Genomic DNA, 24,862 nt, shown 5'->3' with positions numbered 1-24,862 from the left:
CTATGCGACTGGCTGCTTGGGGCCACTTGGTCGCCTGCAAGCAGGTGAAAAGCCCCGCAGGCAAGAGCAGGACCTGAGCCTGAGCCCAGTCTCCAGGGGCAACAAACGAAGCCTTGTGCCTCCCGCTGACGGACAGCGGCGGGAATTGCCAAAGCTCCCTGACCCGTGCAGAGACCCCAAGGCTAGCGCCCAGCGGACCCCGCAGCCCCGGCGCGCCCGGAGAGAGCGAGGCTGCTGCAAGCACGCGCGGGCTCGGCGCGCCTCGCGGAGCACGTCATTGTGCGGGCTCAGCGCCTCGCAGGTCACATCCTCCCAGGGCGGGCTCGCCGCCCCCTCCCCCCGCCCCCCACGCCACGGCGCCTGCGCCTCGCTGATCTCTTCTCGCGCTCAGATTTAATTTCCTATACTCGGGCCGGTTGGCGAGAGATTTAGAGCGCGAACTCCGGACTGCTAAGGGGCCAATCAGCTTTCTAGGAGGATGAATTTCTCTCCTCCCATTGGTCAGACGGCCCGTCAGTTCGCCCACGCAGTGTGATGAGCCCAGCTGGGCTTTGCAGTCCGGCCCTGCTGCTTCGTTTGCCTGTGCCCGCACGCACGGCACGGCTGCTCTTCCGAGGTGGTTCCTTTGAGCTCTAAGGAGTTAGAGTGCTCTGGGATCCAACTTGGAACCGCGCACTGCTGTTCCCAGGCTGTGTCTCTGATCGGTGAGTAGTTCTGCTCTGGGATCGAACTTGGAGCTATGAATGTGTGAGTGACTTAGACTCCAGGCCCCAGAGCGAAAGAGGCTTTGGGGGCAGAGGTGGGTGCAGGCAGGGCCCAAGTTCCGCTCCTCTGACTCAATGTGAAAGAGTTTTAGTTTTGGAAAGGCCTTTTCAGCTAGACTAGGGCGCCGTGCCAAACAGTGTGCCTCGGTGGAGCTTGGAGTTGGGTTGATTTACAAAATTTCAGGCTCACAGTCACACCCCAAACATCCCGAGTCATCTCCTTTCTCGGTGGCATCCTGGGTTTCCTTTTAACAAGTTCATGTTCACAATAACACCCAAGGTTGGGTCTGAGCAAGCTTCAAAATTTACATACCCCGACCCCACACAGAAAAATCCAAATCTACAAAATAAATGTAAATCCCAACCCAAAAAACAGCAACAACCAAAAACACAAGGAGAGGTGGAAGAAGAGGGTTTGAAGTGTTTCATGAATAGATGAGGGAGGACTCCCCACTTCCTTCTTCCGCCTGATCCTCCTTTTCCTCTGTCATCCTGACTTTCAGCTCACTGGCAGTCCCCATGAGCTCAGCCTGGCCAGCCTCACCCACCTTGGGGGCTCTGCAAGCTGTCCATTTAGTCGCTTTGGGGGTTCAGCTCATGCCACTGCCCTTTATTTTGGTCTGGAGAGGAGGTGGTGGGTCACACCTGGAGTAAGCTGACTCCAGACTCGGCTCAGAGATCACTTCGGCAGGGTTTGGGAGTCCTGATGTGGTGCCTAGGATTCCCTTGGACAGGATGCAAAAGGAATAGTGGGAAGATGCGATGGGAGGTTTCAGCTGAAGGCATCAGAGGGAAATGAAAGCGAAAGTACCAAAAGGCAGCTGAGCAGAAGCCTCCAAAGCAGAATAAAGCCTAGCAAACCCCACCAAGACTAGCCTACCTGGTGCTGGACTCCGATGGGCGTCCCTGGGCTCTGGTGCTGGCAGCAGGCAGACAGGCTGGAGCAGGCAAGGTGGGCTAAGGTGTCTGGGCTGGCAGGTGTTGTTTGGGGGTTGAGCAGATGCAGGAGGACCTCCAAGTCAGGGGAAGGCTCAGAGGCCAGGGCCACACTTGCTTCTCACCTCCAGGTGACCAAGATGATGCTGGAACCTGGTTCTTATTGCACAGAGTGACGAAGCAGAGAGTTCGAAGAGATCCAAGCAATGCCTCTCAATAAGCGGGTGTGCTTCTGCAGAGCCAGTGCTCCTTGGGAGGAAAGTGGGGAGTTGGAAGGAGGGAGAGGGAGAGCCCTGGAAGAGAGGAGGGAGAGAAGGAGAGCGAGTTAAGGGAGAGGGCTGAATTTGAAGGACTGAGATGGGAGGGGAAGGAAGAGGTGGGGAAGAGAGGAAAACAAGAAAAAGGAGAAGAGGTAACCCAGAGAAGCAGGAAGTGAGAGAGGGAGGAGAGAGAACAATTCTGTGAGGGAGAGAAGGAGAAATGGTTGGACAGGAGGGTTCTGGGTGAGTGAGGGGAGCAGAAAGGAAAGGAGGAAAAGAGACAAGACTGAGAGGCCGGGAGAGCAAACACGGATGTGTAGAGTAGGGGATCAGAGGAGGAAAGGGAGAGAGGGCTAGAAGAGAGGAATAAGAGGAAGAGAAGTAGAGGAGAATTAGGAGCGAATTAATGTAGCAGAAAGACAAAGGAGAGTGAGGGCAGGGAAGAGAGAGGGAGGGAAGAGAGGAGGGGAAAGAGGGAAATTCTAAAGGGGGAGGAGCCCTTTGGTAGGTCTGGAAACAGGCCCAGAAGGACTGTGTTGCTTTATGTCCTTATTGTTGGAGAAGGTCAAGGTCAGGAAGAATGTTCTCGACTCTCAAATAGCAGCTGCAGGAGGACAATTTTCATATTGAATAAAACATGGTTCTATCTGGGTTCCAGATATGTTGCTTAGGGTAGCTCTTGGGGTGTTGGTGTCTCTCTTCCTTGTGATTCCTCGAGGTCTACCCAGTGAACTTTGCAAATTCACATTTCTATCTCCTTCAGTAGACTCTTTTCTGGGCACATGCGTCCTCTGTCAAGTTACATAAGATGAGTCATCAGTCTCACCGGGCCTGCAACCTCTCTTCATGGTTGGGTATTAGGTCTTTTCTTTAGCATCTTACAATGTAGTCCAGACATTAACTGTTTGCTTCTATTTCTGTTCTGCCAGGTTCTCTGCTGTGTAAAAAAGCATCTTCGTGGTGAGTACCTTGATACTCTGATAATACTAACAGCAGGAATATGCATTATTGTATTTTTGTTATGTGCCAGGCATTGAGCTAAAGTCTTTAAATGGTTATGACAATGGAGGTTGATCCTGCTTGTATACCTGTCGATGTGGTTTGAAGAATGAAACAGAAATCTGACCCAGACTGAAGCCTGGATACAGTCCCTGATGTCTGGCAGTTGAACGCAACTGCTTTAATGAACACTAATTGTGGTACAGCATTTTTAATGTAGTGCCTTCATTTACAGCTAGTGATTCATTTTATAAACCAGCAGCTAAGAACGTGTTGCTGGAGGAAACCAGAAATGCTCTACACAGAGATGGTTAAGAGAGTTAGCCTAGTTTTCAGGAAAGTTCCACTTGACAAGAAATATAGGGTTTAGAGAGAAGTTGAACAACAATGTCCAGAAGCATCCTAGGAGGGGGATGTTCTATCAATGGCTCTTTGCTTCCTTCAGGAAGCCTATGCTTTCCGGGAGAAATGAGTCAGAAGGAGAGGGACAGATATAGGATGACTGCATTCATTATGGTATATGAAAGAGTATATAGTAGAAGGCTGATAGTCAAGGTTAGGGAACCAGGCTCAGAGGACTTGCCAATGGTTGGAATTTACCAGAAGTGTGTGTGGGGTGGAGGGTAGGTAAGAGAGAAGGGATCAGTGTGATAATAATATTTGGCAATGATCACACTGGAAAGAACTGAGGTAAAGAGATATGAATGATAACTTTTCAGTATCTATATTGCAAACCACAATGCCCAAAAGAGAGGGAGAGTGGAGGGTTCCGGAAGAGAAGGAGGGAGGGAGGGAGGGAGAGAGAGGAAGAGAGGGAGAGAGAGAGAGAGAGAGTGCCTTCCATAGACACAGGCTGAAGGAAATCAGGAGCATTGATATTGGGAAATGTACACTGGTTGAGAGATGGGTTTTGGAACACTGGATGACTGAAACCAAATAATGAACAGCTTTGTAAGGGTCTATCTCACAGTGATTCAATAGAAATGTCTTTTTAAAAAAGCCCATGCTTTACCTCAAGTAAAAGACTTATGGGACACAATAACTAAAAGCCAGTGGGTGTTTCAACTTGGTCTGAACAGATCAGAATTAAGGTTGAGAAGTCCTTCATATTTACGGATGAAAAATAATAACTCGTGATAAAATGTCAGACTTTTCTAACTATAGTATAGGAAAACTAAAAGATGTAAATTTGCAAAGGAAAAATTAACTCCATGATGTATTCACTGTACTGTTCTCTTTTTCTGCTCAAAATGTTCAGAAGTTTCCAAAATCATATTTTCCTGGGGCTGCGTGAGCCTGAGTGTGGCGCGTAATCTCTCTGAATGTATCAGTTCTTGAATAGCGAAGGGAAACTATGAATACCTCTTTTCCAGGACTGTAATGTTTATATGAGTTATCTTCTGTTCTCCGTGTATTCATTGAAGGGCTCTTTATAAGTGACACTTTTGTTGTTTTGTTTTTGTTTTTCGGTCACTCCAAGTGTTAGTCAGGGGTTATTTCTGGTTCTGCACTCAGGAGTCATTTCTAGCCATGCATGGGGCATCTTATGGGATGCCAGAAATGGAACCCAGGACAGGTACATAAGCCAAGCCCACTACCCACTGTAATATGGCTCCAGCCCCCATAAGTGAAGCTTTCTTGAGGGGCTTGCATGAACTGAGTTTCCTCTTAGGTGTCTGGATTCTGAAAACAGCTGTTACCATCCTAGTCTTTTATTCTAGTGATGTTTATCATTATTGCAGATATTGTTTATATTGTTCATTTTCTTAGAGCGAGAGAAAGCGAGAGAGCAAGAGAGTGAGAGAGTGACCTCAGAGGAGAAAGACAGGTGGCATACCTCTTCCAACAAGAAATAAAGCAGCAGGAAAGTTCCAGATTCTGCCTGGGTAAGCTCTCATTCTTTTGTGGGGGGAAGGGGTTCACATCTGGTTCAGGGATTAGCTCTGCACTCAGGAATCACTCCTGGTGGTGCTTGGGGAACTATATGGGATGCTGGAGATCAAACCCAGGTCAGCTGCGTCCAAGGCAAAGGCCCTACCCGCTGTACTATTACTCTGGCCCCTAATCTCTCATTCTAAATTGGTTTTGTTTTCTTAATTCGTTTTTTGATGCTTATTTAATCCTGTGTTTCTCAGCTCTTCCTTTCTCTTTTTTTTTTTTTGGAGGGGATTGTTGGAGGGGGTGGGGTGACAGGCTGGTAGGGACAGGTTGGGCCAGCTGTGCTCAGGGGCTGTTCTTGGTTCTTACTTACCCCTGTACTATCTCTCTGGTCCTCACCTCTTTCTTAAATGGAGGCTAGAGTAGAGTTTCGCATAAGTAGAGCACATTTATGAGAGTACCTCCAACACAGCCCGCTGTTTTTTGTTTTGTTTTTGTGTTTTTTTAAAATTTTTATTAGTGAAACACCATGAGTTACAGTTGTAGACTTACAAATTTTTGTGCTTGGGTTTCAATTATACAATGTTTGAGTACCCATTCCTCCACCAGTGCCCATTTTCCACCACCATGGATCCCAGTATCCCCCCCACCCCCAACCCACCCTGCCTCTGTGGCAGGGCATTCCCTTTTGTTCTCTCTCTCCTTTTGGGTGCTGTGGTTTGCAAAAGAGGCATTGAGTGGCAATCATGTTTGGTCTATAACCTACTTTCAGCATGCATCTCCCATCCTGGGAGGATCCTCCAAACACCCTTTATTTGGTGCTCCCTTCTCTATCTAAGCTGCCTTTTCCCCTGGCATGTGGAGCCCACTCTTTTGGGTCCTTGCATCTGTCTCTGGGCTTCTTCTCTTCCATGTAGCTCAGTCTTGTACAGGCCACTTTCTGGTTTCCCCAGTTGCAAAAGCAGGCGTACCTACTCTGCACAATAGAAAAACTAAAAGATGATTTTTTTTTTTTGGCAAAAGAAAAATGAACTCTGTCATCCAGAGAAGTTTTGCGTTAAGTAAGTAGTGTAGAGGCAGAGTGCTCTCTCAGAGGGAGCTTTTAATATTTTTCATTTAAAATATTTTGTTTGTGTTTTTAGTTGAATCACAGTGAGATACACAGTCACAGAGTTTTTCATGATTGGATTAGTTATATCATATTCCACCTGTCCCTTCACCAGTATACATTTCCCACCACTGATGGATGTCCTCAGTTTCCTTCCTGCCACCCCCCCCCCCCCCAGACTCTATGGCAGGGACTTGTTCTCCTCATCCTCCTCCTCCTCCTCCTCCTCCTCCTCCTCCTCCTCCTCCTCTTCCTCTTCCTCCTCCTCCGTTTTCTCCTCCTCCTCCTCCTCCTCCTCCTTCTTCTTCTTTCTTCTTGATCCTCCTCCTTCTCCCTTTTTCCTCTTCTTCTTCCTTCTTTTCTTCTCCTTCATTCTCCTCCTTTCTTCCTTCTCCTCCTCCTCCTCCTTCTTTTTTTCTACTCCCCCAGTACCATTACTCTTCCAAGGACTTCTTCTACTCAAAAATGTTCATCATCATCATCTTCTTCTTCTTCTTCTTCTTCTTCTTCTTCTTCTTCTTCTTCTTCTTCTTCTTCTTCTTCTTCTTCTTCTTCTTCTTCTTCTTCATATTCTGCTTCTTCTTCATCTTCTTCTTGTTCTTCTCTTTCTTCTCGTTCTTCCTCTTCCTCATCTTCATCCTCTTCCTCCTCTTTCTCCTCCTGCTTCTCCTCTTCTTTCTCTTCCCTCCTCCTCCTCTTGCTCCTCTTCCTCTTCTCCCTCTTCTCCTTCTTAACCTCCTCATCCTCCTTCTCCTTCCCCTCTCCCCCACCTCATCCTCCCCCACCTCTTCTTTCCCCTCCTCTCCCCTTTCCCTTTGGGCATTATGGTTTGCAATACAGATGCTGAAAGGTGAAAATCTATATCCCTTTCTTACTTTCAACACTCAGTTCTTGTCCACAGTGATCATTTCCAACCATTTTTGTCATAATGGTCCCTCCTCTGTCCTAACTGTTGTCTATACCAAACACACTTGTTGCAAGCTTCCAACCATTGACCAGTCCCCTTGGCCCCTGTTTTCTATGGCCTTGAAATATTAGTCTCATGCCGTTTTTTATATCAAAGGTAGCGTTTTATTTTTGAGGTGATTTTCACTGGTGGATAAGCTGTCTGCTGACTAAGTTAATACCACACAGGAGAGTGTGTTGAGAGCTGAAGGAGGAAAACTGGGAAAGATCTTATCATCTTTACAATTAATAGATAACTATGGAGACACTACCGTAACATGAACCTTGAATTTGAAATTATTGTTTCAGCAAGCCATCATGAGTTCTAAGAATCGCAGATCCCAGAGGATCCCATTCAATGAGAAGACGAATTTGAGAATGGAGCAGTTTTTCTCTCCGGTATGTTTATGAATGATGTTTATGAAATATACTTATTTATTTCCCCCCACATTGTTATTGCGGCAATCTGCAATACTGCTAATGATAATTTAATGTATAAGTTAATTCCACACCATCCCCACCCCTAGAGTGCCCACTTCCCTCCACCAGCGTCCCTTATAACCATTACATCTCCCCCCAGATAAGGTCAGTTCTGTAGACCAACTTTTCAGTTCTGTTGCCTTTGGCCATTTGTTGCTCCTTCCTAAGTATACTTCTATGCCACACAGGAGAGGGATCATTAAGTGACTATCTCTCTCCTTCCCACTGACTTCACCAGTATGATTCTCTTGGTCCCATCATATAGCAGCAAATGGCATGATTTTGTCTTTTTTTTAGCTGCATTGTACAGAGTGTACCAATTGTAGACTTAGCTACCTCTGACATTGGATTTCATAGTCACTACTACCAAAAAATTGCCTTATGATGAGAATTTAAGGTTAAAGTCTTTCTCATCCATTTTCTTTTTTTTTTTTCCCTTTATTTTATTTTATTTTTTTTAAAGTTGTAGATTTACAATTTTTTGTGCTTTGGTTTCAATTATACAATGATCAGATACCCATCCCTCCACCAGTGCCCGTCCTCCACCACCATGGATAATATCCCTCCCACCCCCATCCCCCCATCCCCCCTGTCTCTGTGGCAGGGCAATCCCCTGTGTTCTCTCTCTCCTTTTGGGTGTTGTGGTCTGCAAAAGAGGCATTGAGTGGCAAACATGTTCAGTCCATAGTCTACTTTCGACATGCATCTCCCCTCCTGGGAGGATCCTCCAAACATCCTTTATTTGGTGCTCCCTTCTCTATCTGAACTGCCCTTTCCTCTAGGATACCCGGCTGGCCTCTAAGTTATGGAGTAATCCTGCTGGTGCTGATCTCAGCTATTCTTGGGTATTAATCTCATATTTTGTTACTTTATATCCCCCAGATGAATGCAATCTTTCTATGTCTATCCCTCTCTTTCTGACTCATTTCGCTTAGCATCTCATCCATTTTCTTCTATTTGCAGGGTATGGCAGTGGGGAAGGGAGTTCTAATACAAATCATCTCTTTGTCCAAATCATCTCTAATAAAAATGATTGTAACATTTTTTGAACAACAGCAAAGGGTGAAATATAAATTTCTTTAGTCAATTTCCATGGAATAAAGACAGAATTAGTGGTATTTTGTAGCTTCATGTCATATGTGTCCCCAAATATGGCAAATTTATGTGATCAAAAGAACAAACTATACTTAGTACTTTATAAAACAATTAAATTATTGAATCTAAAACATAACCTTGTTGGGCAAGCAGTAGATTTATTACCCTTAGCTTGTTGATGAGGAGAGAAGTAAATTGTTGCTCTAAACAAAAGTAGCATAAAGATTTGACTTAAGTTGCTGTTTCTCTGAACTGTGATCTGTTATCTAGTGTAACCACAGGCTCATCTGTGGTCTATAGAGGTACTAACCATGGGAAAGAAGAGTACAGTATTAAATGATGACAGTCCCTTATTTTGAGCACAAAACCAAAATTACTAAGCAGTGTGCTGGTGTGGGAAGAGCAAAAGAGATTTGAAATCTCTTAAGGATGCTGGTAGAGGTTATTGAGTACTTTGGTTTGGTGAAAGTACAATAATTTTGTATGACAAAACCATGAAAGTTATATTACAGTAGCCATGTTACCTAAAATACAGATAAAAATTATTATTATTATTATTATTATATTTTTGCTTTTTGGGCCATACCCGGTGATGCTCAGGGATTATTCCTGGCTCTTCACTCAGGAATTACTCCTGGCGGTGCTCGGGGAACCATATGGGGTGCTGGGAATCGAACCCGGGTAGGCCACGTGCAAGGCAAATGCCCTACACGCTATGCTATCGCTGCAGCCCCTAAAAATTAGTTTTTTAAAAAGCTGAAAAATTAGTGATATAAAAATAAATAAACAAAATTTTATCTAAACTTATCAGGCAGATGATAGAGAAATGGCGATCACTTGAGACTGAAGCAAAAATGTTTTAACTTCTTTTTTTTTTTATCCTGGTTCTTGACTAGAATATACAAATATCTTGAAAAGACCTAGTTTTGCCATTTTCTGTGCTACTTTATGACAGAGAGCTAAAATGTCTTCTGATATGCTCCCCCAGTATCTCTTTTGAAAGTGTCTTTATGCCCAAAATGGTCTGAATAGTTGGAAATCTGTTAGCGTGTACCCTTGGGTATGTGACAAGAGCACTTCTGACATGTAGGCTGTAGGGATATTATTTGATAGTTCCCTGTATAGACAGAATAAATCTACGTTACTTTTCTCTCTGAAATAAAAGTTAACCTATTATTGAGCCAATCATTACATTAGGCATTATGAAAGGTGATGCTACATTTTATTTATTTATTCATTTTTGGGGGGGAGGTCAGACCCAGGGGTTATTCCTGGCTCATGCACTCAGGAATTACTCCTGGCAGTACTCAGGGGACCATATGGGATGCTGGGAATCGAACCCGGGTCGGCCGTGTGCAAGGCAAACGCCCTACCTACTGTGCTATCGCTCCAGCCTCTGATGCTACATTTAATAATCACAACAATCCTGGATTTTCAGTCCCTTACTGGCCAGTGATGGCTGGCACATTTGCACCTATTTTGTTTGTTTGTTTGTTTGTTTGTTTCTTTCTTTCTTTCTTTCTTTCTTTCCTTCTTTCTTTCTTGCTATTTGGGTCACACCTGGTATTGCTTAGGTGGAATACTCCTGGCTCTGTACTCAGGAATTATTCCTGGCAGTGTTCAGGGGACCATATGGAATGTCAGGGATCGAACCCAGGTTGGCCACATGCAAGGCAAATGCCCTACCGCTGTACTATGGCTCTGGCCTTCCTGCACCCACATCTTTGGACACACATGGAATGATGATTGTGACTGAGGAGAAAAGTGCTACTTAGGTAGAAGGATTAGGTACTCTTAGTTTCTGTGGGAATTTCTGGTATTTGATTTATCCTCCTTATTTATTCTGTCTCCCTTGCACTGTTTTTTAAATAACTTCCTATTAAAAGGAAACTAGAGATTTAAAAATTCTCCCCATTCCCATTCCCCTTTAAGAAGATTGTATGTTCTAATAAAGAATGAATTAAGTACTTGGAAGTTCTGATGCGTGCTTTACCCAGTAGTTCTTTGCAGCCATAGAATATGCTCCTGTCAAAACAAAAGGTTTTGTGCCTCAGTTGCCTTGTGGAAAAGAAAGGCAATGTATGTTCCTTTTCATTTCATAGGATTTTTAAAAAACGTTATTGAAAATTTTCCCGGCACCAGTTGTTGCCTTTGCAACTTTTTTTTTTCTGGTGTCACCCCTACTGGTGCTCAGGGCTTACTCATGACTCTGAGCTCCAGGATCACTTCTGGCAAGGCTTGGGGGACCCTCTGGGGTGCCAGGGATTGAACAGTGTGGGTTGCATGCAAGGTAAGTGCTTTATCCACTGTACAATTTCTCTGGATATTAATGGATATAATAGGAGAAATAGTTTAAGTCTTTATATGATAGATACTGAGTGAAAGGTTTGTATTATTAGAAATAACTATACTGTTTTGACCATATGATTAGTGAGCTACTGTTGGTTTTAACATTTCATACCTGGTAAGAAACCATGGGAATTTATTCCTGCTGAGTTTGACACCTTAAGAACAAGTGTTTGCTGCAGTTTATCACCATGCTTGATAAAAGTAAGAACTGTGTATTTAATATAGTCAACAATACTAGAAATAATACTTTTGGTGCTGGAGAGATAGCACAGGGGTTAGGGCATTTGCCTTGCACACGGCTGATCAGGGCTTGATCCCTGACATTCCTCATGTTCACTGAAGCCCCACCAGGACTGATCCCTGAGTGCTGGTTCCGGAATAAGTTCTCTGCATATCCTGGCGTGGCTCCCAAAAATCCAAAAGTGAAAGAAGAGAACAAAAAAGAAATACTACTTTAAGAGTCTGATTTTGTTGGTCCTGAAAAATTGTTTATCCTCAAATTTCTCAGAAAAATATAACAAGATAGCAGCAGTAAGAGCTTAACTGATGTGATGGGACAGAAAACAGCTTAACATTGAATGCCAGCTCAAATTTGGACTTCCTTGTATTCACAATCTGGACACTGTTTCTGAGATTCCTGTAGGACTTTCATGAAAAGACTAGTATAACATTCAGAGTTTGAGCATTTTTTTTTAACCTTAATTTTTAGGTCAGCAAAGAGGAAACGGAGAAGGACTCTGGGAATGATGCAAAAGAGAAACCTGGCATCCAGGCCAAAGGGCCCAAAGATTCGAAAATAAAACTTTTAATTCAAGTTGAGGGAGAAAGCAGACCAATTGAGTATTCACACAGCAAGAAAGACATCTTATATAGGGCACTGAAGTGTGTTGGAGCTCTCAAAGCAATCATGATCTCTCAGAGTGGCAAGCAAGTGCTGGTGCGTACCATACAGGGCATTGAAGCTTACTTAGCCCTTCACAGCCCCCTCCACTGTTTGCCTGAAGTCACTCGTTTGCAAATTATCGTAATTAGAAGTCAGAGTGGGGAGACAGAAGTCAACATCAACTGGTTACTTGACTATTCTCCTGATTTTAACACCAACTGTGTCAAATTTTATATTCATACAGTTGGGAAGAGGGCGGAAAGGATTGTTCAGTGCAGGAAACTTCACAAGCAAGGGAACAAACTCTGTGTCTATGGTTTTGAAGGAGAAACCATTAAGGAAGCTTTGTGCCGGGACGGCAGGTTTCTGCCCTCTGTGGAGAACAGTGTTTGGAAACTTGTGGAAAACCAGGAATACATTTTAGAGAGCTCCCAGCTCGTGGATGACCTGGAGGGAAGACTCTTTGAGCTTGAGTTTGAGAAAAGGAGTAGCTCAAGGACAGCCGGTGCTCAGAATCTTGAGACAGGAGAGAGAAATACAGAAGCAAGTTTAGACCTGTACCCTGGTTTGAAAACAGAAAGTGAAAAATTCAAAGAAAACTTTGAGAAGGAATTCAAGGGAGCCAAAAGAAAAGCCAGATTCTTTAACTTACACAAAACAAACTTTTCAAAACTGGTCAAGGACTCTACTCCAGTGACAGTACACAAACTTCTTTATAATCTCAGCAGCTCAGTTGGGTACCTCTCATGGAACAACAAGGGAAATATGGGCTGTGCCACCTGCTTTGTTTTTCACAAGCAGTTCATTTTCACTTGTTGGCATGTGGTGAGAGATATTGTGGGAAAGGGAGTAGATCAAACTAAGTGGGCAACCTTAGTTAGTGAGTGTACAAAGGTGTCATTTGGTTATGAAACGGTTATACAGAAGGAAGAGAAATGCTTCTCTCTTGAGCCTTGGTTTGAGGTAGCTGATGAAAGTCTTGATTATGCTGTTTTGAAACTGAAAATAGAGAAAGTCCAAGTTCCTTGTGGACTCTACAAGGGACTTCATCCTGCATCATTTGATGGCTTGATATATATAATTGGTCACCCAGAAGGAAAGCCAAAGTCTACGGAGTCTTGCCTTGTGATCCCTCAGGCTCAGCGAGAACAAGAATGTCTGGCTAGGCAGGCAGAGGTTCCCTTTTTCCACATGTTCACTCAAAGGAGTTTCCAGGAAATAAGTGAAAATAATGATGTGATTACCTATCACAGCTCTTTTTTCTTCGGGGCTTCTGGATCCCCTGTGTTTAATGCAGAGGGTTCGCTGTTGGGCATGCATGCTGCTGGTCTGAGTATTAACTTCCACAAAGATACACTCATTGAGTTTGGCCCGTGTATGCGTTCCATTCTTAGTCATATGGAGAAGAACTTTCCTAAGTGGTATTTAGAAATAGCTGCCAATCCCATTCAGGATGAAGAAATGGAGGATTGAGAATGGCGAGAATTCAGTTTTCTTAAGGGAAATTCCTTGCATTCCATAGGGCGTGGGGGCTGCGGATTTGATAGTAAGAAATAATGATTGCACAAGTTGTGAGGGGAGCCTCTGCCACCAACAGATACCAAAGTATCTAACTGGCATTCCCAGTTAACACTTTGGATAGATTTTGCAAAGTTAAAGAATTTTGGTTGAGGGGCTGGAGCGATGGCACAGCGGGTAGGGCATTTGCCTTGCACGCGGCCCACCGGGGTTCGATTCCCAGTATCCCATATGGTCCCCCGAGCACCGCCAGGTGTGACCCAAAAAGTTAAAAAAAAAAAAGAATTTTGGTTGCAAAGTTAGATTTATCTTCTTAATCTGCCAGAGACAGAATGTCACAGCCTGTAAGATAACACTGTTCTGTCCTTCCTGCATAACCTCAGGAATAGTTGATATTTGATAGTTCCTTAAGAGGTAGTTTGCCCTTGGGCAGTCAGGAAGGGCTTTGGAATTACCTTTTAGATGGGTCCTCAGGAAGGGCTGTCTTATGTTGATTTGGCGACCTGACTGGGTGGAGTGTCAGCCGAGACTAGAAGGGAGCGGGAGAAGGAGAGAGCAGGGCTGCAAGAGGGACCACGGAGAGACTAGCAAGGGGAACGTGTGCTTGAGAGAACCTAGGCCCTCCACAACATAAGGTTCTTCTACTGTTGGGATCGGGAGTCCCCTGGCCCTGGGAGGCGCGGAGAGACCAGACAGACACAATTCCTGCAGGAGTAAAAACGGGGTTTATTTAGACCAGCATGCTGGGGCTCCACAGCATACTCCAGAGTGGGCAGTGGCTGAGAGCCCCGAGCTTCTTCAAAGGGGATCTTACATAGGCCTTCATCAACCATTACAACAAAGCCCGCACATTTCATAGCCAATAGATTTGTAACAACATATACTTTCTTGACCAATCCATTTAAAATTACATCACTCCTTAGCCTATAGATTCAAAGATCAGCCTTTACGTACATTGATTGTCAGCACAAGCAAAGTCATAGCCGGAATCATTAAGCCTTAGTCATCTCCCGCATTTTGAGTTATCCATTACCCAGGACATTTACAAGGGTCTTAGCTAGAACAATACATTCCTGGAGCGTTGGCAGTCTGCACGCATCCTAAGTTATCCTTTACCCAAAACGTCGACAGGGGTCTTTGCTGAGACAATACATCCCTGGGATGGTGAATGCACCTGAATCCTACCATACTTGGGTTTACAAGAAGTTATGCCCAATTCACATTCCAGGTTCCCGCCCTTCCCCCAAGAGCGAAGCAACCAAGCAGTTTTATAGAAAGCAATGTTGCAAGTTAGCTGAACCACACAAAAATTTGATGCCCTAAAATGGATTCATTCACTACGGGATAAACTTCCTTGTAATAAAATGCTACTAAGATCAACTGGCCTGGCCCTCGTCTCTTCCTTCGTCTGCCCTTGGCCAACAGCCGTCCAGAGAGCCCGCGAACACACAACCTTCTGCAAGTATAGTTTTTTACAACAGCCGACATTGCCTAGTGATATGCAAGATGATTTTAGCCTGAGAGTTTGGTGTTTGGGGGCTATCCGGGCCTTATTCTGTGACACCACCAAGGATCAAGTTGATATTGTGGAGCAGGAATAGATCAAACTGAGTGGACAGGCATAGTTAGTGAGTGTGTAAAGGTGTCATTTGTTAGAGGTCACAAAGAAGGTAGAGAATTGCTTCTCTCTGGACCCTTGGTTTCAGGTAACTGTGGAAAGTTGATTATGTTGTGTTGAAACTGGACACGGGAGAGGGAGTCCACATTCTTTCTGGGCCCTATGGGAGACCTACTCCTGTGTCATTTGGTGACTTGATATGTATTATTGGTCAGCCAGATAGAAGCTTGCCACTGTCTCCTGATGACCCTAAAAACTTTTTAAGGCAACAGGTAAATAATATCTTGAAGTTGAAAACAACATTTTCTTTCCTCTTTAACAAATTGTGCTGACAAAACTGAACAGCTACATGCAAAAAAATGGGCTCAGATCTCTACCTAACACCATGTACAAAAGTAAGATCAAAATGGATTAAAGACCTCAACATCAGACTGGAATCCATAAGGTACATTGAAGATAAGGTTGGCAAAACCCTCCACAACATTGAAGCTAACCATTTCTTCAAAGATGACATGCCACTATGTCTACATACTCTACATCACTAATCATCAGGGAGATGCAGATCAAAAAAACAATGAGATATCATCTCACACCACAGAGACTGGCCCCCATCCAAAAGAACAAAAGCAGCTGGTGTTGGCGTGGATGTGGGAAGAAAGGGACCCTCCTTCACTGATGGTGGGAATGCCTACTGGTTCAGCCCTTTTGGAAAACAATATGGACGATTCTCAAAAAATTAGAAATTGAGCTCCCTTTTGATCCAGCAATACCACTCCTGGGAATATATCCCAGAGAGGCAAAAAAGTACAGGCAAAATGACATCAGCACTTCTATATTCATTGCTGCGCTGTTCATAATAACCAAAATCTGGTAAAAACCCGAGTGCCCAAGAACAGATGACTGGTTAAAGGAACTTTGGTACATCTACACAATGCAATACTATGCAGCTGTAAGAAAAGATGAAGTCATGAAATTTACATACAAGTGTTCAACATGGAAAGCATCATGCTAAGTGAAATAAGCCAGAAGGAGAGGGACTTTCTTTCTGGCTGCACTCAAAAGACTGCGCTCATCTGGGGAATATAAAGTAACAGAATGGTAGACAAACCCCCAAGAATAGTTAAGATAAGTACCAGGAGGTCTGCTCCACGGCTTGGAAGCCAGAAGCACATGCTGGGAAAAAAGACAGCTCAGATAGAGAAGGAAACACCAAGTAAAGGATGTTTGGAGGATTCACTCGGGATGTGAGATGTGTGCTGAAAGTAGACTACAGACCGAACACAATGGCCACTCAATACCTCTGTTGCAAACCACAACACCCTAAAGGAAAGAGAGAGCAAAAGGGAATGCCCTGCCACAGAGGCAGGGTGGGGTGGGGGGTGGGGGGTGGGGGTGACGGCTACTGGGATTATTGGTGATGGAGTATGGACACTGGTAGAGGGTTGAGTATTCGATCATTATATAACTGAAACCCAAGCATGAACGTTTGTAAGTTTACAACTGTACCTCATGGTGTTTCACTAATAAAAAGAAAAGAAAACAACATTTTCTTGTTTGTGCTAGAGAGAGAGCTCAAAGGGCTACAACACCTGTCTTGCATGCAACAGCCCCAGGTTTGATCTCTGGTGCAACATGATTCCCTGAACAACATTGAGAACAACCATAGAATACTATTGGGTATGGCAAGACAAACAAATTGTTTTTTCTGAACTTACAGATAATTTTAGAAGTCCCACAAATAATCCTTATAAATCGCAAGATGGTTTTAAAATACATTACCTCGCTTCTCAGTGCAAAATGTGCTAGAAATTGATGAAACAGAAATTTGGATTTCAAAAATTGGTGTGTTAAAATTTCCAGAGTTCAATAATAGTCAAGATAAGTACCAGGTGGTTCACTCCATGACTCCAAGGCCAGCCACATATGCTAGGGGAAGAGGCAGCTCAGATAGAGAAGGGAACACCAAGTAAAGGATGTTGAGAGGATCCTCCCAGGATGGGAGATGCATGCTGAAAGTAGACTATAGACCGAACATGATTGCCACTCAATGCCTCTTTTGCAAACCACAGCACCCAAAAGGAGAGAGAGAACAAAAGGGAATGCCCTGCCACAGAGGTGGAGTGGGATGGGGGGATGGGGGGTGGGTGGGAGGGATACTGGGATCATTGGTAGTGGATAATGGGCACTTGTGGAGGGATGGGTACTCGATCATTGTATAACTGAAACGTAATCTCAAAAGTTTATAAGTCTGTAACTGTATTTCACGTTGATTCATTAAATAAAAAAATAACCAACTATAAGCATAAAAATTTGTAAGTCTACAACTGTACCTCATGATGTTTCACTAATAAAAATTTTTAAAAAATTTCCAGAGCTGTCCATTTTATTCAAAGCAAAGAAACTGCTAATACTGATAGTGATATTGCAGTTTGTTTTGTTATCTTTGTAAGCTGTTTATATTAGGGTATTTTAGTGAAGAGTACGTATGACAGTTCTGTCTTATTTCTTTAATTGTATGGAGATCTACCAGTCTTTTTTTTTTTCTTTTTGGGACACACCTGGCAATGCTCAGAGGTTACTCCTGGTTTTGCACTCAGGAATCACTCCTGGCAGTGCTCAGGGGACCATATGGGATGCTGGGAATCGAACCCGGGTCAGCTGCGTGCAAGGCAAACACCCTACCCACTGTGCTATCACCCCAGTCTTTCAAAAAAAAGTCAGTGGAACTTATTCTTTTGGGGGGCCATATAGCTGGCACAGCTTACTTCTGGCTCTGCCTCAGGAACTTGGGGAACTTTCTAGCATGTCTATAGGTTGAACCTGTATCAGTCATGAGCAACAAGAACCCCACCTGCTGTTAGCTCAGGCACCAGCAACAGAATCTTTGTCTTTTTCTCCTGCTTCACTCTCACTGGAAACCTCAAAAGAATGTGAAAAGCCATGAAGCACCACAAACACCGTACATGGGCTAATTGTCCTGCCAAGGTTTTGAGATTCATCTCACATCAAGGATTACACATATGATTAAGAAGACCCCTGACGTTTTCAGGATATTTTGGTACCGATCCCTGAATATTAGGATTGACTTGGAAGATCCAAGGACTGGATATACATGTTGATCTCTATTATTATTGACAAATTAGAAATGAACATTAGTCAAAGATTGTTATGAGTTATAAATTACCATAGCTTATAAAAGGACAAGCAGTTTAGAATAGCTTGATTACTAATGTCAAGTCATCTAGATATTATTTATATTCTCTTAGTGCTGAGTCAGGCTATATACAAACCCTCTGATGTGTCATTGGATATTTTTGTTCCACTGTAATACTTAATCCTGAGAAGTATTACGGATACTAGAATATCTGGTAAAAAAAAGTCAGCCCTCTGCACTGCATGATTCCCCAGGTATAGCCCTCAAAGACCATTGGGTATGGCCAGAAACAAAAAAATCAAAACTCAGGAACTTAAAGCAAAGCAAAACAAAACACTCTGTCTAATATTCATTAATCTTAGGCTTTTTCCACCTGGAAATTTCTAGTTTAACTCATTAAATGTTTTATTTATTTATTTATTTTTGTATTTCTAATATCCCCTCAAATCATTACTTATGTTGTTTTGGGCTGGAGCGATAGCACAGCAGTAGGGCATTTGCCTTGCACGCAGCCAACAAGGCCAACCCGAGTTCGATTCCTCCGCCCCTCTCGGAGAGCCTGGCAAGCTACCGAGAGTATCTCGCCTGCACGGCAGAGTCTGGCAAGCTCCCCGTGACGTATTCGATATGCCAGACACAGTAACAACAAAGTCTCCAATGGAGACGTTACTGGGCCCGCTCGAGCAAATCGATGAACAATGGGAGGGCCTTGACTTTACTTTTTATGTTCTTTGGATATGTACCTACATAGACCACAAGAAAGTTCATGCAGTCTTCACAGTTTTGGTTGTATGACTAGAAATATGAAGCTGGGGGGATAGGAAATAGGATAAGACATTTGCCTTGATACAGCCAACCCTTGGTTCAATTGATGTAAGCAGGCAGGTAGATAGGAAGGGCCCCCTCGTCCCCACCATGGCAATATATTCTAAGGGAGCAGTAAAACTACCTTTCCCTAAGGCTGTCAGGACCCACCCTGGGGAAACAGGAACTAATACCTGATAGGACTTTCATGTGGCACCAACCCAGAGAAGGCTGGACCCTCCAGGGAAGCTCAAACAGGAACAAAGGCCAGAAAAGGAATTTCAAAGAGGACCACCAGCCACTCCCAACTCAACCCCCTTGGTAACTACCCTAGCAGCGAACTCTTACCTATTTAGGAAGCCCCACTTGGGGCATCTTGGGAAAATCTCTACAAATGCCACCTTGAACAAAGGAAGCTTGCGTCTATGTTCCCCAAGTCTGTGTCAGCTTGCCGAGCACATGTGGTGCCTCCGCTCTTGAGATGTGTATTGAGGCTCTCTCTGTCTCTGGAGAAGCCCGAGTTTCTCTTAACTGCATTAATCTTGCTCTTCCTTTCCTCTCCCTTCTTTTTTTTTGAATTAAATTTTTATTTTATAAGGTAGTTCACAATATTTGATTACATTTAATATTCAAACACCAATCCCACCACTATAAGGTGTAAACCTTCCCACCACCATATTTGGGATGTTTCCATCCCAAGCCCCAAGCCCTGTCCCAGAGCATAACCAAAATAATATATTTTGTATTATTGGTTATGAAAAAACGCTGAAAATGCTACCAAATATCCATAGAGGAAAGAGTGTGAAGATAGTTCTATTTTGGCAGGGGCCATTAAGACCTTCTTTTGGATATCACTAACATGTTTGTTAAAGGTTAAGTGATGTGAACTTTCATAGATATATCTGAAAAGAAATATGCATATAATACATATATTTCCCTCTTTGATTGGTTGCCTACTATTTGAACCCCATCAAATGTGGTGTGGTATTCTTGGAGAATGGGTAGGGAATGTCTTATGGTGTGTCATGCATGCATTCATGGCCAAGTGGTCCAGGAATATGGTCACTCTTGCATGAGGCTCTGCCCAAGTGTGTGGTGAGTGTGTGGGAGGAGGCTCTGTTTCACTGGGGTGCCCCGAGTGAAACAACCTGGCGTGGGGTCCAGTGGCATGGCTATGGCAGGCTTCATGTTGCTCCCTTCTGGAAGAGAAAGCCCTGTGATCTCAATGGTGGCCAATGACGAGATTATTTGGCACTGGCAAGAGATAGCTTATGGGCGTGACCTCTGGGTTGCAGGAAATAGGGGAAACGGGCAGAGGATCTCTGTTACCAGTTCCGTTGAATGCAGTGTCCTGAGTCACAGTTCCGCATACTTGGGTTTTGTCAAATTTCACTCGTGCATGAGTCTTAGCCTGAGTGTGTGGGGAGCGGCCTTGAGCATGGTCCCCTCCCTTCTTCCCCTTCCCAAAAGCCTCCAAATAAAATTTGACTTATTTCCCTGCTTGTCTGCTCCTGAAATTCTTTCCTGTGAGATAGGACAAGTACCTGGAAGCCCTGGGTCAGGCCTAGGACTGACTCTCCTATTTTTCAAAGAGCAGATCTTCACTCCAGTCTGAGTCGGCGGCTCCCTGAGAAATCAGATAGTGGAGATCAACTCCTGTGCTGAGAAGACCAAACGGACATCAGTTGTGGCCTGAGAGCTATCTTGTGGAGCTGGTGGGACTTGGATCCACGCCATACAGGGGCTCATCCTAGCTGGTCGCGGGACAACAGAGTTGGATCAGGAGAAAGTGACTGTCTCTCCTCTCCACGTCACATAAGCCACCTCTGGGGGCCACCAACTTCACAATCCCTAGCACCAATATATGGTCCCCCCAAGACAGCCAGGAGTGATTCCTGAGTGCAGCGCCAAGAGAAAGAAAACCCTAAGAACACCTGTCTATGCTCCCCCCAAACTCCCCCGAAAGACTAGAAGTAAAAATAGATCAATAAAACTTGAAATTATCTTTTCTCCAATCCTATTGTCAGGACATTTATTTTATCCTCAGTTTCACGGAAACATTTTGTCTCACCATGGACGACATTATTGGGACACTGAACAAATCATCCTTTACCTCCTATGGTTTCAGAAGCTGGAAGGATAACCAAGTATCAGAGGGATTGATGAGGAAAAGTAAGGAGATATTGATTAATAACATGTTTATTAACATATGTTGTTAATATATTAATAACATAGGTGGGAGAGACACAGCAAAATTGCCATCCTTATTTTATTTCTTTCTAACTTTGTGACTGTGCCTGGCCATGCTCAGGGCTTACTCATCTTCATGCTCAGGGATTGCTCCTGGTCCAATTAAGAGGACCATGTGCAGTGCAAGAGATCAAGCCCTGTTTGGCTGGCAAGTGCCTTACCTGATGGACTATTTCCAGGCCCCTAGATACCATAAAATTTTCTTTTAATTTTTAATTTTTAATTTATTTATTTTTTTGCTTTTTTTGGCCTCACCCACCGATGCTCAGGGATTACTCCTGGTTCTGCACTGAGTAATTACTCCTACTGGTACTTGGGGGACCATATGGGATGCTGGGGATCGAACTTGGGTTGGCTGTGTGCAAGGCAAACACCCTATTTGCTGTACTATCTCTCCGGCCCCCAAGATACCCTTTTTAAACAGCTTCGAAAACATAGAGGTTAATGGGTAGAAGAGAAATGTGTGTGGGAGGCTACCAAATAAAGTTCTGTAAAAGAGATGAAGACTTACATTCAGAGTGAAGGGCTTTAGGTCCTTCCTGGGAGATGCCTTTATGGGGAAGGTTTAAATGAAAATATCTTTTCAAAGACAACATTCTGCCTTCCTAAAATTTCCTCCTTCTAATTTCCTCCTTCATGAAATTAGCCTCTAGTTAAGAATTTGTTTGTTAGCCTCAGTCTCCATGATGAAATACAACAATTTATTGGTCCATGGTTACAAGCCTGTCTCGTGCTGGGGGAATAGGCAGTTGGGATAGAAAAGATAGCGAAGGACCAAGAGGACAATGGCAGTTGGAAATAATCACTCTGGATAAGAATTGTGTGCTGAAAGTAGGTAAAGGAACAAACATGATGACCTCTCTGTACCCATATTGCAAACCATAATGCCAGAGAGAGAGAGAGAGAGAGAGAGAGAGAGAGAGAGAGAGAGAGAGAGAGAGAGAGAGAGAACGAAGAAAAGTGCCTGCCATAGAGGCAGGCTCGTGGGGTAGAGGGAGGGAAACTGGGGACATTGATGGTGGGAAATGTGGAAACTGGGGACGTTGGTGGTGAGGGGATGGGTGTTAGAACATTGTATAACTGAAGCCCAATCATGAACAGCTTTGTAATGTTGCATCTCATGGTGATTCAAAATAAAAGGAATTGAATTAAAATTTTAAAAAAGAACTAACTTGGTTTATTCCTCCTTCTCCCCCCACTGCACTATACCTTGCCTCTTCTTGTCTCACCTCTATGTTATAATTTGTGTTATGGAGAAGACATTGTTTTAAGAATCTAACTTTTGAATGCCAGTTCCCTCTCTGGCTAAATAGGAAACCTGGACAAATGGCTTAAATGCCCAAAACTTGGTCTTTTATAAAATGGGAAGAAGAATGGCTCTTGGCAGGATCACATGAGGCATATCCTTTGCTTTTTTATTTTTGTACATTTTATTTTCATAAAGTAGTCCACAATAGTTCATTACAATAGTTCATTACCAGTGAGCAACTTACCACAACAATAAGAGGGAAGTGTGTGAAGGTTGTTGTATTTCATTCTGGAGCCATTTAAGCCCCTGTATAAGAGAATACAAGCAAGTATATTAAAACCAAACAAATGTGTGCTATTTTGGGCTAGAGTATAAGAGGTTGTATGGCCGCAAATGTGGCCGCATGCTCCAGAAAATACTGCATCACTCTCTTCTGGGAGCTTTATTGTATAGTCTCTGGATCTTGGCTGTTGATGAGATTACATGACTCTGAGGGCAGTTTGTGGGTGTGGCTGCCAAGCTACTGAAAAATTGGGGAGTTGGGTGGAGGAGGCCCAGTTCTGATCCAAGAGGACTTGGAGATCTCAGCCACGGGTCCTGCATACCTGGGTACCTCTGCTGGTTCGTTCATGGATGAGACTTGTCAGAGCGTGTGGAGAGCGGCCTTGAACATGGCTGTGGTTGGGTTCTGGAGGTTTTCAACTGCTGGGGTTCTGCTTGGGGCAGGGAGGGAAACTCAACCCACTCCCTTCCAATGTGCCCCAGTGAAGACAGCCTGGGGCGTGATCAGCAGATTCTGGATCTTTGATTTTCTTTCACCTTTCCAATCTTGAAATATATTTTTTTCTTTGTATTTTTGTTTTGTATTGTCTTAGGACCACACATAGCTGTGCTCAGGGATTCCTGACTCCGTGCTCAGGGATGACTCCTGGAGGATTCAAGTCATCATCCAGGTGCCCAACATCTAACCTGGGTCAGTCACATGCAATACTTACCCACTGTATCATCTCTCCAGACTCTGAAATTCATTGTTAATAAATGATGCTATTGATTGAGTTCATTGAACCCGGCCTCCAGGAAGACTGAAGATTCTAGAAAACATGTTGAGAAATTCCTGGTCAAGAGCAGCAGTAAGAACAACTTTGAGTATGGTGCTTTTGAGGCTCAAGAGCTCTTTTCCCTTTCTGTATGGAGCTCAGTGAAGAGGGAGATGAAGGCAGAGGATAAAAAGTTATAGAAAATACTAATATCAAGGGAGTGACTAATTCAAGGAGCGGGAAAACATAACTTTAAAAAATGTATGATATCATGAAAGAGATCAATAAAATCCGTAGCCCTAACATAGTCTATTTTTATTAAAGATAAAAATTCATAACCCAAACCGTCCATTGTTATTTTCTGTAACCTATCCAGAATCTTAGGAATATTGTTTTAAGTGGTCGTGATGTCAGTCTGCACTTTTAATCCCAACTCGCTTGTTTTTGATTACACATTAGCCATCTGCACAAATAACCAATTATAGCTTGAGTCTTGGCTGGTCTTATGACTTTGGTCATGGAAACCTAGAATAAGTCGATGTAACACATGTCTTCTCAACATGAGTAATGTGGAATAAGCCCCCCAGAAGCCCCAGTAACAGCCCACACCCGCTCTAAACATAGAAGATACAAACCTATCACCCACTAAATTGCCTCATTCCTTTGGACTGGATCTCAGGAGCAGAGGTTGGAGTTGAGCTATAGCGAGGCCGTCGCGGGGCACGCGTCGCCTTGGGGCCAGCAGGGGGCGCCTGCGATCCGGGGCGCCGGCCGAGTAGTGAGGGGGGCGTGGCTCTGCATCCTTGACGGACAGCTAAGGATGCGGGATGCTGGGGAGAATCGGGGGGAGCAAGAGAAGAGAATACGAGCCGGAGCCGGGAGAATGTCTGAGGTGTCGGCTGGGGAGTGCACGAGTGTGGGAACGAGCCGGGGACACCTACGAGTGTCAGAGCTCGCGCTGTGGACACCGATCACAATGCATTAAAAAAAGAAAAAAAAAAAAGAGAGAGAGAGTGTGTGTGGTGGGGGGGTGCGGGGGGTTATTCCATTTCTGGGAGCCTAGTTGCAAAGTCGCGGCGGGGCAGACGTCTGCTCCGTGGCGGGGGGCCCTGCCCCGGTGCCGTGGAGGGTCGCTTTTCTGCATCCGAGCCTCTGCGGTGGGGTGGGATGGGCTGGGGGAAAGCCCCCGGGTGGGTGAGCGCGGCTGCGCGTCGGCGCGGGGCGGGAGAGCTATACTGGGGACGGAGGGCGGGGGAGGGGGGAGAGAGCCGTCGCCCCTCGCCGTGACAGCCCTGCGCGCGGGGAGGGAGGGCGGGCAGGCGGGCGGGCGGGGGCGAGAGGGGCGGGGAGCCCCGCGTGTCTTCCCCGAGCGCGCTGGTGCGGCGCGATCCCTCCCCGGCGTCTGCAGAGCCCGAGGCGCAACTGGTGCGAGGGCTGCCGGGCGCGGTGCGTGCTGCTCGCGGCCACCGGGTGGCTGGGCCGGGCGCGGGGTGGGGTGGGGTGGGGTGGGGGGCTTTCGCCTAGATCTGGACCTT

General features: G+C 44.6%; 1 protein-coding gene across 1 annotated transcript; it reads left to right on the top strand.

The window, feature by feature from the left end:
* The first annotated feature begins 666 nt into the window (after nt 1-666).
* FAM111A (FAM111 trypsin like peptidase A) lies at nt 667-13,224 on the top strand. Its single transcript, XM_056133973.1, has 5 exons — nt 667-704; nt 2,890-2,920; nt 4,730-4,845; nt 7,200-7,289; nt 11,524-13,224. Exons 4-5 carry the CDS (start codon nt 7,209-7,211, stop codon nt 13,168-13,170), a joined length of 1,728 nt encoding a protein of 575 aa, XP_055989948.1. The 5' UTR covers nt 667-704; nt 2,890-2,920; nt 4,730-4,845; nt 7,200-7,208; the 3' UTR covers nt 13,171-13,224.
* The last annotated feature ends 11,638 nt before the right edge of the window (nt 13,225-24,862 follow it).

The sequence above is a fragment of the Sorex fumeus genome, unplaced genomic scaffold (assembly GCF_029834395.1).
Source record: "Sorex fumeus unplaced genomic scaffold, SorFum_2.1 ptg000007l, whole genome shotgun sequence".
NCBI lineage: Eukaryota > Metazoa > Chordata > Mammalia > Eulipotyphla > Soricidae > Sorex > Sorex fumeus.
Note: the sequence above shows the minus strand (reverse complement) of the source record. Positions and strands in the feature narration are given on the sequence as shown.

Coding starts and splice junctions, on each gene's coding strand:
- FAM111A (XM_056133973.1), top strand. CDS start 7,209: ATGAGTTCTAAGAATCGCAGATCCCAGAGGATCCCATTCAATGAGAAG. Junction 7,290..11,523: donor TGGAGCAGTTTTTCTCTCCG/GTATGTTTATGA, acceptor CTTAATTTTTAG/GTCAGCAAAGAGGAAACGGA.